At 42.8% G+C, this 15,395-nt stretch overlaps 1 protein-coding gene across 1 annotated transcript in view; it reads left to right on the top strand.

The window, feature by feature from the left end:
- LOC137371896 (short transient receptor potential channel 3-like) overlaps positions 1–15,395 on the top strand; it is a 148,722-nt gene that overhangs the window by 91,232 nt on the left and 42,095 nt on the right. Inside the window, exons 7-9 of the mRNA XM_068034941.1 lie at positions 1,044–1,239; positions 9,297–9,518; positions 14,367–14,381. Of these exons, the coding sequence (XP_067891042.1) occupies positions 1,044–1,239; positions 9,297–9,518; positions 14,367–14,381 (433 nt within the window). The remainder of the gene's footprint in view (positions 1–1,043; positions 1,240–9,296; positions 9,519–14,366; positions 14,382–15,395) is intronic.

Here is a 15,395-nt window from a genome sequence, read left to right as displayed (position 1 = left end):
AGTTAGGACTGTTTTCTTTGGAGAAGAGAGTGAGAGGTGATTTGATAGAGGTATTCAAAATCATGAGGGGTCTGGACAGAGTAGATAGGAAGAAATTGTTCCCACTTGTGAAAGGGTCAAGAACAAGAGGGCACAGATTTAAAGTAATTGCCAACAGAAGCAATGGTGACATGAGAAAAACTTTTCACACAGTGAGTGGTTAAGCTATGGTAAGCATTGCCTAAGAGTGCGGTGCAGGCAGATTCAATAGAGGCCTTCAAAAGGGAATTACACTGTTATCTGAAAAGGAAGCATGTGCAGGGTTATGGGGAGAAGGCAGGGGAGTGGCAGTAGGTGAATTGCTCTTTCAGAGAGCCGGTGCAGACACAATGGGCTGAATGGCCTCCTTTAGTGATATAACAATTCTGTGAAGATTGCAGAGTTAACATGCAGGGTTTTGTATGGGTAAGGCAGGATATGGGGTGACATTATGTTTGAAAGAGCGACTTTTTACAATGGAGCTGGATGCTGGAAGTGGTACTGAACCTATTTGAATAAAATTAAGGACAGTAAAGGGAAAACCTTAATAATAAGAATATGCAAATACATATCAAAGGGAGGTTGATGCCGTTTTATGGGAGACGATGACAAATGAGAGCCAAGTCTTCAGTAGTGATGCTAAGGTGACTTATCTCAAAAAGAGTATGTTAAAGAATCCACAAAGGGTAATGCAATTTTGGATTTTAGTTTTAATGAATGAGGAGGTGCAATAAGCAAAGTACAACTGAGGGAACATTTATAATTTAGTGACCATAATGTTCTACCATTGTTAGTTAACATTAGGGTAGAAAACAGAAGGAAGCCAAATAAAAAACTTAATTTTAAACAACTTTATTAAAAAGCTAAATTTTAAAGTATTTTACCTGCAAATAAATTTTATGTGCCTATTATGTAGTATAACAATCAGGTCTTATCTTTTCAAACATATTTTAAATTATTAACAGTTTAACAAAGTATACTGTCACAATGACATCTAATAAATTTAAATCTATTTCCTTCCTCAGTGTTGAAGAAAGTTTCAAGACGCTATTTTGGTCAATCTTTGGTTTGTCTGAAGTATCTTCTGTTGTCCTCAAATATGACCACAAATTCATTGAGAACATTGGATATGTTTTATACGGAATATACAATGTTACTATGGTGGTGGTCTTGCTCAACATGCTGATTGCCATGATCAATAGCTCATATCAGGAAATTGAGGTAGGATGTACTGAGTGCTTTAATGCTTTGGTTACTATGAAAATACTGTCCTCAAATTTAATCACCAGGAAAGGAGGGAGAAGGTTTGGTGCGGTGGGGTTGAAATATCAGGTTTGATCAACTTGACATTCTGCCCACACCCTTTAAATTTTCAATTACAGAAATCAGACCATGATTGAGTCTCCCTCAAAAGGCAGGCAGAAGTGTAATTAACATAATAAAATGTGGCCTAATGACATCATTGGTGCTGTGACTTAAATTTAATGGTAACTGTGGGGGAGGCCCGAGCTAGGTGTTTTCCAGCAGTTGATCAAGGCAGGAGCTGGTGGCTCTCCAAGGTAAATGGTTCTTTTCACACCACTTGTGGGTCAGGAGGACCAGGAGTGCACCCACCCACCCTCCCCGCTGCATGCCCCACAAGAAAACCTTTGGCCTCCCCTAACATCTCTCCCGGTCGCTGACCTTGCCCTATCCTTTCCGATGCCAATCTCCTCCCATACTTCATGATTACCGACCTCCCCACAGCCCGCCTAATTGCTGATGCTTCCTTCTCAATGCTGGGGACTGACCCAAAGGTTCCTGGTTGCTGCCTCCTGCCGCCAGCGGTCCTTCTTGCCCGCCGGCCAGGCTGTCCATTTGGCTGGCTGCCAGGAGGGAGGCGGCCCTATAATATATTAACGAGGTCCTCGAGGTAAGCTCAGAAGGGCCTCCACGTCCCTGGCTGTGCCGGGTTCTTCAGCCATTTAGGTCTTCCCTGCATCCTCCCTGGCGCCCAATTAATATCAGGGCATTTATGTCCATTACCCTTGAAGCCAACATTGTTTATAGCTCAATCAATGGGAACAGGTTTTGTCTCCAATTTGCACAGAGGGTCAGTATCAAATACTCCCAGGCCTGACAGCATTGCAACATGCTATCTGTTCTGACCCAAAAATGTGCATTCACCATCTGCTTCTGAAGAGCACCTCCAAATTCATGAATGTCATTTTGTGCCATTTCTATTATTCCTCATGGGCTATCTTTCAATCATTTCAGCTCCAAGACATCACTGCAGGAGTTTCTCAGGGTTGTGTCCTAGGCCCAACCATCTTCAGCTGCTTCATCAGTGACCTTCCCTCTATCATAAGATCAGAAGTGGGGATGTTTGCTGATGATTGCACAATGTTCAGCACCATTCGTAACTCCTCAGATACTGAAACAGCCCTTGTCCATATGCAGCAAGACCTGGACAACCTCCAGGCTTGGGCTGAACAATGGCAAGTAACATTCATGCCACACAAGTGCCAGGCAATGACCATCTTAAACAAGAGAGAATCTAACCATCTCCCCTTGCCATTCAATGCAATTACCATCGCTGAATTCCCCACTATCAACATCCTGGGGGTCACCAGGGTCACCATTAACCAAAAACTGAACTGGACCAGCCACATAAATGCTATGGCTACAAGAGCAGGTCAGAAGCTGGGAATTCTGTGGCAAGTAACTCACCTCCTGTCTCCCAGTGCCTGTCCACCATCTACAAGGCACAAGACAGGAGTGTGATGGAATACTCTCCAATTGCCTGGATGTGTGCCGCTCCAACAACACTCAAGGACAAAGCAGCCCGCTTGATTGTCACCCCATCCACAAACATTTAACATTCACTCCCTCTACCACCGACAAACAGTGGCAGCAGTGCATACCATCCACAAGATGCACTACAGCAAATAACCAAGGCACCTGTAATAAGTTCTTTATGTTGTCTGATGTAACATAAATGAGATGCATGGAGTTCAATTATGCTGAAGATCTCTAATAGGTTTATTATCAGCTAAACAAGTATATACAGTACAGAGCAAACTATTTACAGAACCTTCATCTGGGTGTTACAGTTGCAGAGTGACTCTGGCTTTGAGTCACATGACTACATTCTGGTACTTAGCTCATTAGTATAGTGAGATCTCAAAGGGACATCACTCTTAAGGCAATCATACAAAATCTCCTTTCTTTCCAAAGATAAGTCTCGTATGCGACAAGTAAAAACACATAAACTTAGATAAAGTTAATTGTATGGGATATAGATTATAAAATTTACAGGTACAAGGATAGGGATTGTGAAATCTACAAGTGCAGAGGCTTAAAAGTCTGTATATCATTTCAGTAGTTTGACAACTCTTGTTCAGGGAATTTGGGTCTCTTCTGTTGCTGTTTTTTCTGAAGTTTCTCCCTCTCTGCATTTAGTTTCTGTTACTCTGCCTTCAGCCTGCTAATATACTCTGTTGCTTTTCTCAAGATGAGCATTTTTGAGGCCTTGTCATTCTTGGAAAGTTCCGGCATCTCATCTTGAAGAGCCAACAGACGATGCTTCAACTCATTCCTCCTCTGTCTCTTCAGGACGTTATGTGTCCTTCACCTCTCCTCATCCTCCGTGTCTGAAGACCTGGGGCTCAAGGTCGAGGACTTGTTGGAGGAGGAGCACTTGGCCTCATGGAGGTACCTGTCTATTTTGGCTAATTGCTGGTGGTTCTCCCGAGAGCAGAAGTGAGGGCGTAGCATAGTTGCGCTGTTGCTGGATTTCCAGACTGCACTGTTTGCTGCTGGCCAGAATCTGTGAGTGGGTTCTGGTCCTTGGAGATTTCCCCTTGCTAATGCTCCCCACTGCCAGCCTTTCCTTCTCAGTAGTGACAATATCAATCTCTTCTTCTGAGTTGCTGGAATGCGAGGAAACACTGTCTGTTGACAAAGAACTTTCACCATCTGAGTTTGGATCTTCATTCTCTTGGTGTGGCATCTCTGAGAAGGGCTGATACTTTCCAAACAAGAACCACTGAGATCCTGGAAGGACCATGACTCAATGTGGATACCCTTGGACTCTTCTGCTGAAATTTGTACCTTGGTGAGCTCGTGGCTGGTTATGATGTTGAGGTCCTTACACGCTGGTAGTCCTGCCACCGCTCGTGTCTACCAGGTAAAATATTTGTGGTTTCCATGCCAATTTGCCATAGCTGCATTGTATTATTAGTGTGCCACTGCAAGGGATGGGTGACCCATAGTATGCAGATAACTTTGCAGTTGTCAGTTGTATTATTGATTTCGAACGACTCCAATACATATCCTTCAGGATTTGGACTGGTAGGATATTTGCACTGGCTCCGTTGTCAGTCTTAACCCTAAGTGTATGTTTGCCAGCTTTCTTTGGACACATGATGTTAATAGTGGTGAAAGCTTCCAGTTGTTTGACCTCATCAACACAATGTGTCAGGTTCACAATGTGAAATGCCTGTTTGTCTTCTGATGGAGAGTTGCTCCTTTCCGAGTCTTGTCTCAGGTCTGTTTCGCAGTGGATTTTGTGTATCGGCTTGCATTTACGCATGTGTCTGGCGTTTTCCTTGCTGCTGTTGCCCTGTTGCTGCATCTGTCATCTTTGTTTTGTGTCCTACTGTGACTTCTGGCTGCATCTTTGGAGCCAGGTTTCTTGCATAGACGGGCCCAGTGTCTTTTTGCACCACACGCCTTGCAAAGGTCTTGAAATGCAGGACGACTTCGCAGTGAGTGGGACAAATCATACAAGCCACATGTACCACACAGCTTGTTTGCTTTTCTTGACCTGGTTATCGTGCCAATAATGTTGGCTTCACCTAGTGCTTGCAGATGCTGTTGTCCAGCTACAATGGCTTTGTATTTCCTGCCATCTTCCAACAGCGCATCAGTGCCGTGACCTTTCCTTTTCCCCAAGAGGTCTTTCTGAAATGCCTCAATGGGTGTTGAGACAATCATCAGCTCCATTAGTCTCTCTGACAGCTCAGTTTCTGAAAAATCACATTCATTGCCCTTACTATGGCATGTACTGACGAATTGATCTATTGATTCCTGTGTCTGTTGCCTGTAGGACATCAGTTCCAGACGGTGAATTCTAAAATTCACTCTTAATCGGAGCTGATCTTCTAGCACTTTCTATATCTTTCTGGTCCTCTTCAGATAAGCTAGAGGCATTGATTCTGTGCAACCCCTCATTTCCAACTACAATCAGTATTTTTAGAGCTTGTTTCTCTGGTTCTACAATCATTTGGTCTGTGAAGCATAACTGCATTCTCTGTTTGAAAAGTTTGAACTTGGATAGGATATCAATGGCCTTCCAGTTCATGCTGGGCAATTTGGCATTCACCTTTCTGCTGTTCTTTTGCTTAAAACTTGCTTTAAGACTTGTTCTATGACTGTTCTGTTTCCCTTTAAGAAATTTTCTGTTGTTTAGACTGGCTACTTTGATGAAGAGGAGCAGGCACAGTGTTCTCTGTTTATCTTGCTTGCAGCACTAAAGCTTGTCTGTTTACACAGCTGTTCAATAGACAGTTCAATTGTTTATTTTTCTAGAGTTTGTTTATGTTCGCCATGCTCGAGTGATTTAATGATTTTTTAAAACTTTGGCTGCATGAATGGAGACTCTGCAGTGTTCGGAAGTTTCCTGAACCTTTTGCTATGGGGCACCTTCTGTAATGGTCAGCCTGAGAGAGGAACCAAGCCCTCCTGTTCCTTTTTACAGGGAGCCTTCAAAAAAAAAATCAATCCTTTCAGCACTTCAAAGTTTTTTTTAACCAGTATCCCTTGACCATTGGCACAATGACTCACCCGATTGCAGGAATTTACTTGCAGCCTGTCGTTCTGTGCTCTATCTTCGACAGCTGGAGATAAGTTCTTCTTTCCTTCCACTGTTTGGGTCAGTATTTTTTTTGAACTTGCACTCTTGTGGCTGTAGGAAGGGTCATTTTCACAGCTGTTTTCCCCGTGGTCTTCAAATTAGACTTTGTCTTTTCACCACAGCTACCACCATGGAATGAGTTCTTTATGTTGCCTGGTGCAACATAAATGAGATACGTGGAGTCCAATGATGGTGAAGATCTCTAACAGGTTTATTATCAGCTAAACAAGTATATACAGTACAGAGCAAACTATTTACAGAACCTTCATCTGGGTGTTACAGTTGCAGAGTGACTCTGGCTTTGAGTCACATGACTGCATCCTGGTACTTAGCTCATTAGTATAGTGAGATCTCAAAGGGACATCACTCTTAAGGCACCTTGCAAACCCAGGACCTCTACCACCTAGAAGGACAAGGGCAGCAGATGCATGGGAACACCACCACCTGCAAGTTCTTCTCCAAGCTACACACCATCCTGACATGGAACTATTTCGCCGTTCCTTCACTGTCACTGAGTCAAAATCCTGGAACTCCCTTCCCAACAGCACTGTGGATGTACCTACCCCACATGGACTGCAGCAGTTCAAGAAGGCAGCTCACCACCACCTTCTCAAGGGCAATTAGTGATGGGCAGCCAATGACACCCACATCCCCTGAACAAATAAAAAAACTTTGTGAAATTGCCATTTTAATATCAAATTGAACTAAATAGTATGTTTTTTTTTTGCTGCATAACAAACTGAACCAAGTGGTCTGATCCTGCCCAAATGCATTTCAGTTACAGCCATCTTGGAGAGCAGCAATACGTGGGCTGGATTTGAAAAAATCAAAGGAGAGTTTACAAACTCAATGCCTGATCATCCTGTCAGGAGTGCCAGTTCAATTTGAGACCGTCTCTCATTAGGATAGTGGGCAACAGCCATAAATCAAGCAACCAGGGCAACCCACTGCTTCCGGGCAGCCACAATATCAGGTGGTCTGACCAAAGGAAAATAGGTTCATTGGAATGGAGCAAGCCGCATTGATTGGGAGAACAGAGTAGTGGGGATCAGGGGGATGGAGTGGTGGTGATTGGGGGATTGGAGTAGTCCCGTTCAGGAGGAGGGAGCGGTGACGATCATGAGAGCGATCATGATCGGGGGAAGAGAGCAATGGTAGTCGGGGGAGAAGGATTTGATAGCATTTGGGGGAATGGAGTGATGGCGATCGGGGGAAGGGAGCAGTGGTAATTGAATGGAAGGGAGCAGTGGAAATTGGGGGAAAGGAAGAGCTGGTGATCGGGGGCAATCGGAATTGGAGCAGTGGTGATCGGGGGAAGGAAGCAATTGTGATTAGAGGGAGTGGAGTTGTGGAAATTGGGGGACAGAGTGGTGGTGATCATAGGAAAAAGGAGCAGGAGTCGGCCATTTGGCCCATCAAGCCTGCTCCACCATTCAAATAGATCATGGCTGATCATCTACCTCTACACCATTTTTCCCACTATCCCCATATACCTTGATCTCGTTAGTATTCAGAAGTCTATCGATTTCTATCTTGATCGTGCTCAATGATTGAGCTTCCACAGCCCTCTGGGGTAGAGAATTCCATTGATTCACCACCCTCTGAGTAAAGAAATTCCTCCTTATCTCAGTCTTAAATGGCCTGCCCTTTATTCTGAGACTGTGTCCCCTTGTTCTAGACTCACCAGCCAGAGGAAACATCTGCCCACATTCACCCTGTCACGCCCAGTAAGAATTTTGTAAGTTTCAATGAGATCACCTCTCATTCTTTGAAAGTCTACAGAATTACAGGTCCAGTTTCTGCAATTTCTCCACACGAGACAATCCCTCCATCTCAGGGATTAGTCTGGTGTACCTCCGTTGCACTCCGTCTATGGCAAAACTATACACAAGACTCCAGGTGTGGTCTCACCAAGGCTTTATACAATTGCAGCAATACATCTTTACTCCGGTACTCAAATCCCCTTGCAATGAAGGCCAACATACCATTTGCCTTCTTAATTGCTTGCTGCACTTGCAGACTAGCTTTTAGTGACTCATGAACAAGGACACCCAGGTCTGTTTGGACATCAACATTTCCCAACCTCGCACCATTTAAGAAATACTCTGCCTTTTTGTTTTTTCTACCAAAATGGATCACTTCACACTTATTCACATTATATTCCATCTGCTGTGTTTTTGCCCATTAACATAGCCTGTCCACATCCCCTTGAAGCCTCCTTGCATCCTCCTCACAACTTACATTCCCATCTAGTTTTGTGTCATCTGCAAATTTGGAAATATTACAATTGGTCCCCATATCCAAGTCATTTATATAGATTGTGAACATCTGTGGCCCAAGCACTGATCTTTGTGGTACCCCACTAATAACAGCTTGCCAACCTGAGAACGACCCATTTACTCCTGCTCTCTGCTTTCTGTCTGTTAACCAATTCTCAATCCATTGCAGTATATTATCCCCAATCCCATGTGCTCTAATTTTGTTTGCTAACCTCCTATGTGGGACCTTCTGTAATCCAAATACACCACATGCACTGGTTCTCCTTTATCTATGCTGCAAGTAACATCCTCAAAAAATGATTGGAGGATAAAGTGGTAGCAATTGGTAGGGAATTAAGCAGTGACAATTGGGGTGGGGACAATTGTGGGCACTGCAGTGACAATTGGGAGGAGACAGAGTGGTGCCAATCAGGAAAAGCATTGATGATTGTGGGATAGACGCGTGGCGATCAGGGGGAGTGGTGGCGATTACGTGGGGATGGAACCATGGCAATTTGGAAGACTGAGTGTTGGCAATTGGGTGAGGGGGGGGGTGTTGGGCGGCAGTAGAGCAGTGGAAATTGCTGGGAGTCATGGCCATCTCAGTGTGCAGTGGTGGCGATCGCGGATGGGGGGACAGAGATATGCCAATGGGCAGGGGGACATTGAGCGGTAAAGATAGGGGCAATGGAGCAGTCAAGATTGGGGGTGGGCGATGGACCAGTGGTGATTGAGGATCGGGGGAGGGGTGCAGTGGTGGCGATTGGGAAGAAAGATGGCAATTGGGTGGTGAGCAAATGCCAATCGGGAAGGTAGAGGTGCTGATTGGGGGAGCAGGAGGCATCTGGGCAGAGAGCAGTGGCGATCGGGGTGGGGGGAGGGGGGTGGTGGTGGGGGGAATGATAGCAATTGGGCAGGGACAGAGATATGGTGATAGTTGGGGCAGGGAAACATGATTTAAAACAATGTCAACAATTTTATTTTCAAATGATTTCACAAATAAACTTTTATTCCCTTGCAACATGCAATCTGAATTGTTGAAATTATTTTTTACTGAGCTTGTTATTTGCATTTTTTTTGTTACTAACAATCAGATTATGCCTTTTATTTTTATTTTCCCTTAGGATGATGCAGATGTGGAATGGAAGTTTGCTCGTTCAAAGCTGTGGCTATTCTACTTTGACCACGGGAAAACCTTACCCCCTCCATTCAGTCTTGTACCGACTCCAAAATCATGCATCAGTTTAATACTAAGAATCAAAAACTGTCTCCTTGGTCTGTTCAAATGCAGAAGGAAAAGATTGAAGAGAGATGTAGAAATTGGAATGCTGAATTCAAAGTCCAGGGTATGTATTTAAAGGGTTTAAAAAGACATGCATTTATATCGTGTCTTTCACCACCTCAGGGTGTCCCAAACTGCTTTACAGCCAATGAAGTACTTTTGATGTGTCATCACAGTTGTAATGTAGGAAATGCAGTAGCGAATTTGCACTCAGCAAGCTCCAACAAACAGCAATGAGATAATGGCAACTGTTTTTTAGTTACTGGTTGAGGGATAAATATTGGCCGGGTCACCGAGGGGAACATTACTGTACTTTATCTAAATAATGCTCTTTATCGTCCACCCAAGAGGGCAGACAGGACCTCAGTTAAATGTTTCATCCGAAATATGGCACTTCTAACAGTGCAGTGCACCCTCAGTACTGCTTGGATACAACATTAGCCTGGACTGGTGGTTGAGCGCACTAACTTCTGACACAGATGGAAGAGTGCTACCACTATGGCTGGCCTGGCAAATTCCCCTACCATTATTTTACCTGTAAGTAGAAATATTTTTGATTGTATTTATAATTGATAGAAGCACATTCTCAACATTGGCAATTTATATAGCCAATATTAATCTGTTCCTATCAATGTAAAAAGTAGTAGATCTGTGGTGTGGATCACAATTATCACCAAAGCATTGATGAAAGATACTTTCAAGTAGGAGTAATTCTCATGGATGTTCCCATTGCTTGTATGGACTCTTAGGGATCTAAAACCCAGAAAGCAATCATGGCTAGCTTTGACCCTCTTGGAAAAAACAGATAGAAACAATGATCTACTCACAGACAGATCAATGGATCTCATGGGAAGATTCTCTCAAATAGTGAATGAGTGGAAAAAGCATAGCAGTAGTCAATTGGTACTCTTATGTAGCATCACCAAACCTTGCACAAATGGCAGAAGGTGTCTTTGAAAGCAATAATTCTTGGCCAATGCAGCTTGTCAGTCGGGCAAACACCCATTCAACACTGCTACTTCTTCAACATAGGAACCAAATGGAGAAACTCTGCAGATGCTGACAAGTCACAAGGGTTCAAACAAGAGAAAAACACACTAGAGACACATACCACATGCAGGAGTACACTTGGTAATATTAATTCACACAAATATTTATATGCGTACAGTTAATGATGTCTGGAAAACCTTAGTTGCTTTGTTGCTTCAGTTTATAGTTGCTACTGGAGTTATGTAGGTGGCTAATTGGTGAGACAGGGCTTCAGTGTTATAATACAGAAAACCTGTTGGTGAAGGATAGAACTGGAGTCAATCTTTGCACAATTCTATTAACATTTATTTAAAGAGTTACACATTACAAGCATGCACCTCCTAACCCAACAAGCACAGTGCCTATTTAAAGTTTCAGATGTGTGAACCTTTCATCAGAACTCAGTTCAGAACTTAAGTTCTGATAAAAGACCACAAACCTAAAATGTTAACTCTGTTTCTCTCTCCACAGATTCTGCCAGAACTGCTGAGTATTTCCAGTATTTCCTGCTTCTATTTCAGATTTCCAACATCCATAGTAATTTGCTTTTGTCTTAATTTTTTTAATGTCTTGTTTGCCATAGAGCAATAGAGTCATTTATGGCACAGAATTAGACCATTCGGCCCATCAAGTTCATGTTGTCTCTCCACAGAGCTATTCAGTCAGTCCTACTCCCCCACTCGATCCACATGGTACTGAAAGTCTATTTTCTTCAAGTGGCTATCCAATCTCCTCTTGAAGTCAATGATTGTCTCCGCTTCTACCACACTTGTGGGCAGCATGTTCCAGGTTATTAAAGCATGTATAACCTTGTACATTTTGATTAAATCTCCCCTCAATCTCCTTTGTTCTAATGAGAACAACCCTAGGTTTTCCAACCTAACCTTGTAGCTAAAATTCCCCATCCCTGGAACCATTCTGGTAAATCTCCCCTGCACCCTCTCAAGAACCCTCACATCATTCCTAAAGTGTGGTAACACAGTACTCTAGTTGGGGCCTAACCAGAGCTTTATAAAGGTTCAGCGTAACTTTCCTGCTGTTGCATTCAATGCCTCTATTTATGAAGCCAAAGATCCCATATACTTTACTAACCACTCTCTCAATATGTCCTGCCAATTTCAAAGATCGATGCACATGCACCCCCAGGTCCCTCTGTTCATGCACACTCTTTAGAACTGTGCCGTTAAGTATATATTGCCTCTTCCTAATTCCTTTTGCCAACATGCATCACCTCACATTTGTCAGTATTAAATTCCATCTGTCACCTCTATGCGCATTATGGTAGCCTATCTATGTCCTGCTGCAGGCAATTCACATCATCCTCAGTGTTTGTCGCGCCTCCAGGTTTGGCATCATCAGCAAATTTTGAGATTCCGCTCTGTATTCTAAGATCCAAGTCATTTTATATCTAGCAAAAAAAGCAGTGGTTCCAACACTGACCCTTGGGGGAACACCATTGTTACCATCCTCCAGTCTGAAAAACAACCATTTACTACGACTTGCTGTTTTCTGTCTTTAAGCCATTTTTAAAATCCAATTGGACACTGGCCCTCCTATTCCAGAGCATAAATTTTGTTAACCAGGCTCTTATGTGGTACCTTTTCAACTGCTTCTTTAAAATCAAGAAAACATCCACTGCATTCCCTTCATCAACCTTCTGTTACTTCATCAAAAATTTGAATTAGATTAGTCAAGGATGATCTGCCTTTTACAAATCCGTGCCCTTAATATATTCTTGACTTCAGTGTGTTTCATTATAGTACTTAACTCCATCACATCAAAACTAGCATCTGGTCTTGTCTGAGTGTCCAACCAGTTCAACTGACCAATCAAACGTTGCAATTTCTCTGTCTTTTCTTTTGATATAACATCATCTTTCTGTGAGGACCTAGTGAGATTAACCAGGATGGGAGTAATACTCTCTAAATAAGAATGTTGATTTAAAGTTATTCCAGAGGTACTTTGATTAATATCTAAACCAATATATTTAAAAGCCCCACAAGCCTGATTCCCAATTTTAAATTCTACTCTAATCTTATTAATAACACATTTCTCAAATTCCACAGTACCACCCCATAAGAAATCATCAACATGTATCCTGAAGATTCCTGAAAGTTTTCTTTTATGATACCAATAAAATATCCACTTTTAGTTTTACACAGCCTATTTTCATCGAGAGATCTCACCAAAAAATACCACACCCTGCAAGCATCATTCAGGCCATAGACACATTTGTTTAGTTTGCATAGTTTTCTTTCTGCATCTGCTGCCTCTTTGGGCAGTTTCAGAAACACTTATCTCTGAAAAGTATCACCCTGAAAAAATGTGGCTTTTATGTGGCCAAAAGAGCTAATATTTTCAAGATTACTTTTGCAGCTGTGGGGGAGTCCACTCTAACAAATGTATCACCAGTTTCACTTCAAAACCCCTAGCAGCAAGCCTTGCTTTAGCCTTATAAGTGACATCTGCAAGGACTTTTTCAGTACAAATCCACCCATGTGACAAAGCTGGTTGCCCCTTAGCTGGTACCTCAGAATAAACTCCAAACTCTCCCCAATTATCTAATTCCATTTGTTTTGCCTGTCTTATTAGTTTATCCTCCAGCTTGTTGGCAGCCACCAAAACCTCACAATCATAAGAACTTCTCCCTTCTAGTTCGGTTCCAAAACTGCTCTGTGGCCTTTATTTCATTGTCTAATCAATTAAAGCTACAGCCCCTACTTGCAATTTTATGTCTGTCAAGGCTACAACTGTGAGATCTCCCTCTTACACTATCGGAGGGTCTTTCTCCATTATGTGATGGCTTTCTGATGCAATAGTCACTCCCAGATCCACTATCAGTACTTGCACTGTGCTTTCTTACTCCCTACTCTTTCATCTCATTCTGCCAGTCCATGGTCTTCACTTCTTGGCCATCATTCTGAACATTCAACCAATATTTAAAGTTGCCAGTAGTTTTTTCCTGCATATCCTACAATTGTTGCATCCATCTATTCACTAGACCCCTTTGGAATATATGTCATTCTGGGCAATTGGCCTGTGGATGTGATAACTCATGTGTGTCATGATTACTCATTTTACCACTATCCAGCCCTTGATCAACTGCATTCTGTTCCTCAACACCTTCATCACAAAATACATGAGCATTTGAGGCAGAAGGTGCCTCGTTTACTTCTACCAGCTGCTCAGAGTCTAAGATTTTGTAAGTAATTCTAATTAATCATGAGGAATGAACTTTAACTGTTTGGGTGCCATGTTTGACAAGTACTGTCTTACTATCATGACTGATTACCTCACCAGGGTCTTTCGATTCCTTATAACTCTCTCTTTTATAATGCACCAAATCTCCTGAATTAAATTCTGTTTCAAATGGTCTTATATGATCCCTCAGTGTTCTCTGAATTTTCTCCGCGACCTCAGCCTTGATAAAACCCTGTCTCCATGCATGCAAAGCATCCAAATGTGCAGAAAATATGGAACTAATTGTGATACCCTCTAGAGCTAGGAGGACCATCGCACAGCACTAAAGGCAATTCCAGATTTTGTCTACAGACTAATTGATAGGGACCATCTGGAGTGAATTCTTTGCATAATCCATCCGTGCCAAGATGGTTGTTAACTTGCCGTCTGGTTGATCAGCTAAAATTTTATGCAGCATTTATCAATCACTGCTTGATTCCTTTCACCGAGTCCATTGCTGAAAGGACTTTCAGTTATGATATTCATGACCAAATATTCATGATTCAAATTTTTACACATTCTCTGAACTGGTCATTGGAAAATTCACCTCCATTATCAGTCAGAAACTTAAATGATGACTCAAGTCCTTTTCTCCATGATCTTGTCTCTAACAATCCTTTGTCCTTATTAAGTATTTTTGTAGAAATCTGATCACCAGGTCCACAAATGGACCATTTCAAAATCTGGCAATCATTGAGTCTTCTATTTGTGTCACCGTGGAATATCCCATTTGTTCCTTGAAGGCTGAAAGAAATGAATTTTTTTTTTAGAGATACAGCACTGAAACAGGCCCTTCGGCCCACCGAGTCTGTGCTGACCATCAACCACCCATTTATACTAATCCTACACTAATCCCATATTCCTACCACATCCTCACCTGTCCCTATATTCTCCTACCACCTACCTATACTAGGGGCAATTTATAATGGCCAATTTACCTATCAACCTGCAAGTCTTTGGCTGTGGGAGGAAACCGGAGCACCCAGCGAAAACCCACGCAGACACAGGGAGAACTTGCAAACTCCACACAGGCAGTACCCAGAATCGAACCATACTGAGCCAGCGGCGCTTGAGATGGTTTGGCCATGTGAGCTGCATGAAAGATGGCAGGATCCCCAAGGTCACATTGTACAGCGAGCTCGTCACTGGTATTAGACCCACCGGCCGTCCATGTCTCTGCTTTAAAGACGTCTGCAAATGCGACATGTAGTCCTGTTACATTGATCACAAGTCGTGGGAGTCAGTTGCCAGTGATCGCCAGAGCTGGCGGACAGCCATAATGGTGCGGCTAAAGTGTGGCGAGTCGAAGAGACTTAGCAGTTGGCAGGAAAAAAGACAGAAGCGCAAGGGGAGAGCCAACTGTGTAATAGCCCCGACAACCAATTTTATCTGCAGCATTTGTGGAAGAGACCGTCACTCTCGAATTGGCCTTTATAGCTACTCCAGGCGCTGCTTCACAAACCACTGACCACCTCCAGGCGCTTGCCCATTGTCTCTCACGACAGGGAGGCCAAAGAAGAAGTATCCATATGAAAGACGTTAGCAGAATCCAGCAATTTCAACAGTAGTACTAATCCAGAGATCTTCAAATTGAATTTCATCAATCTTTTATACTATCTGTTATAGTCCATGATATTTTCTTCCATAGAGTGGCCATCTGTTTTCTGAAATA

Source organism: Heterodontus francisci, chromosome 1 (genome assembly GCF_036365525.1).
Source record: "Heterodontus francisci isolate sHetFra1 chromosome 1, sHetFra1.hap1, whole genome shotgun sequence".
Lineage (NCBI taxonomy): Eukaryota > Metazoa > Chordata > Chondrichthyes > Heterodontiformes > Heterodontidae > Heterodontus > Heterodontus francisci.
The sequence above is the reverse complement of the archived record's forward strand: the minus strand, read 5'-3'. Positions and strand labels throughout refer to the sequence as shown.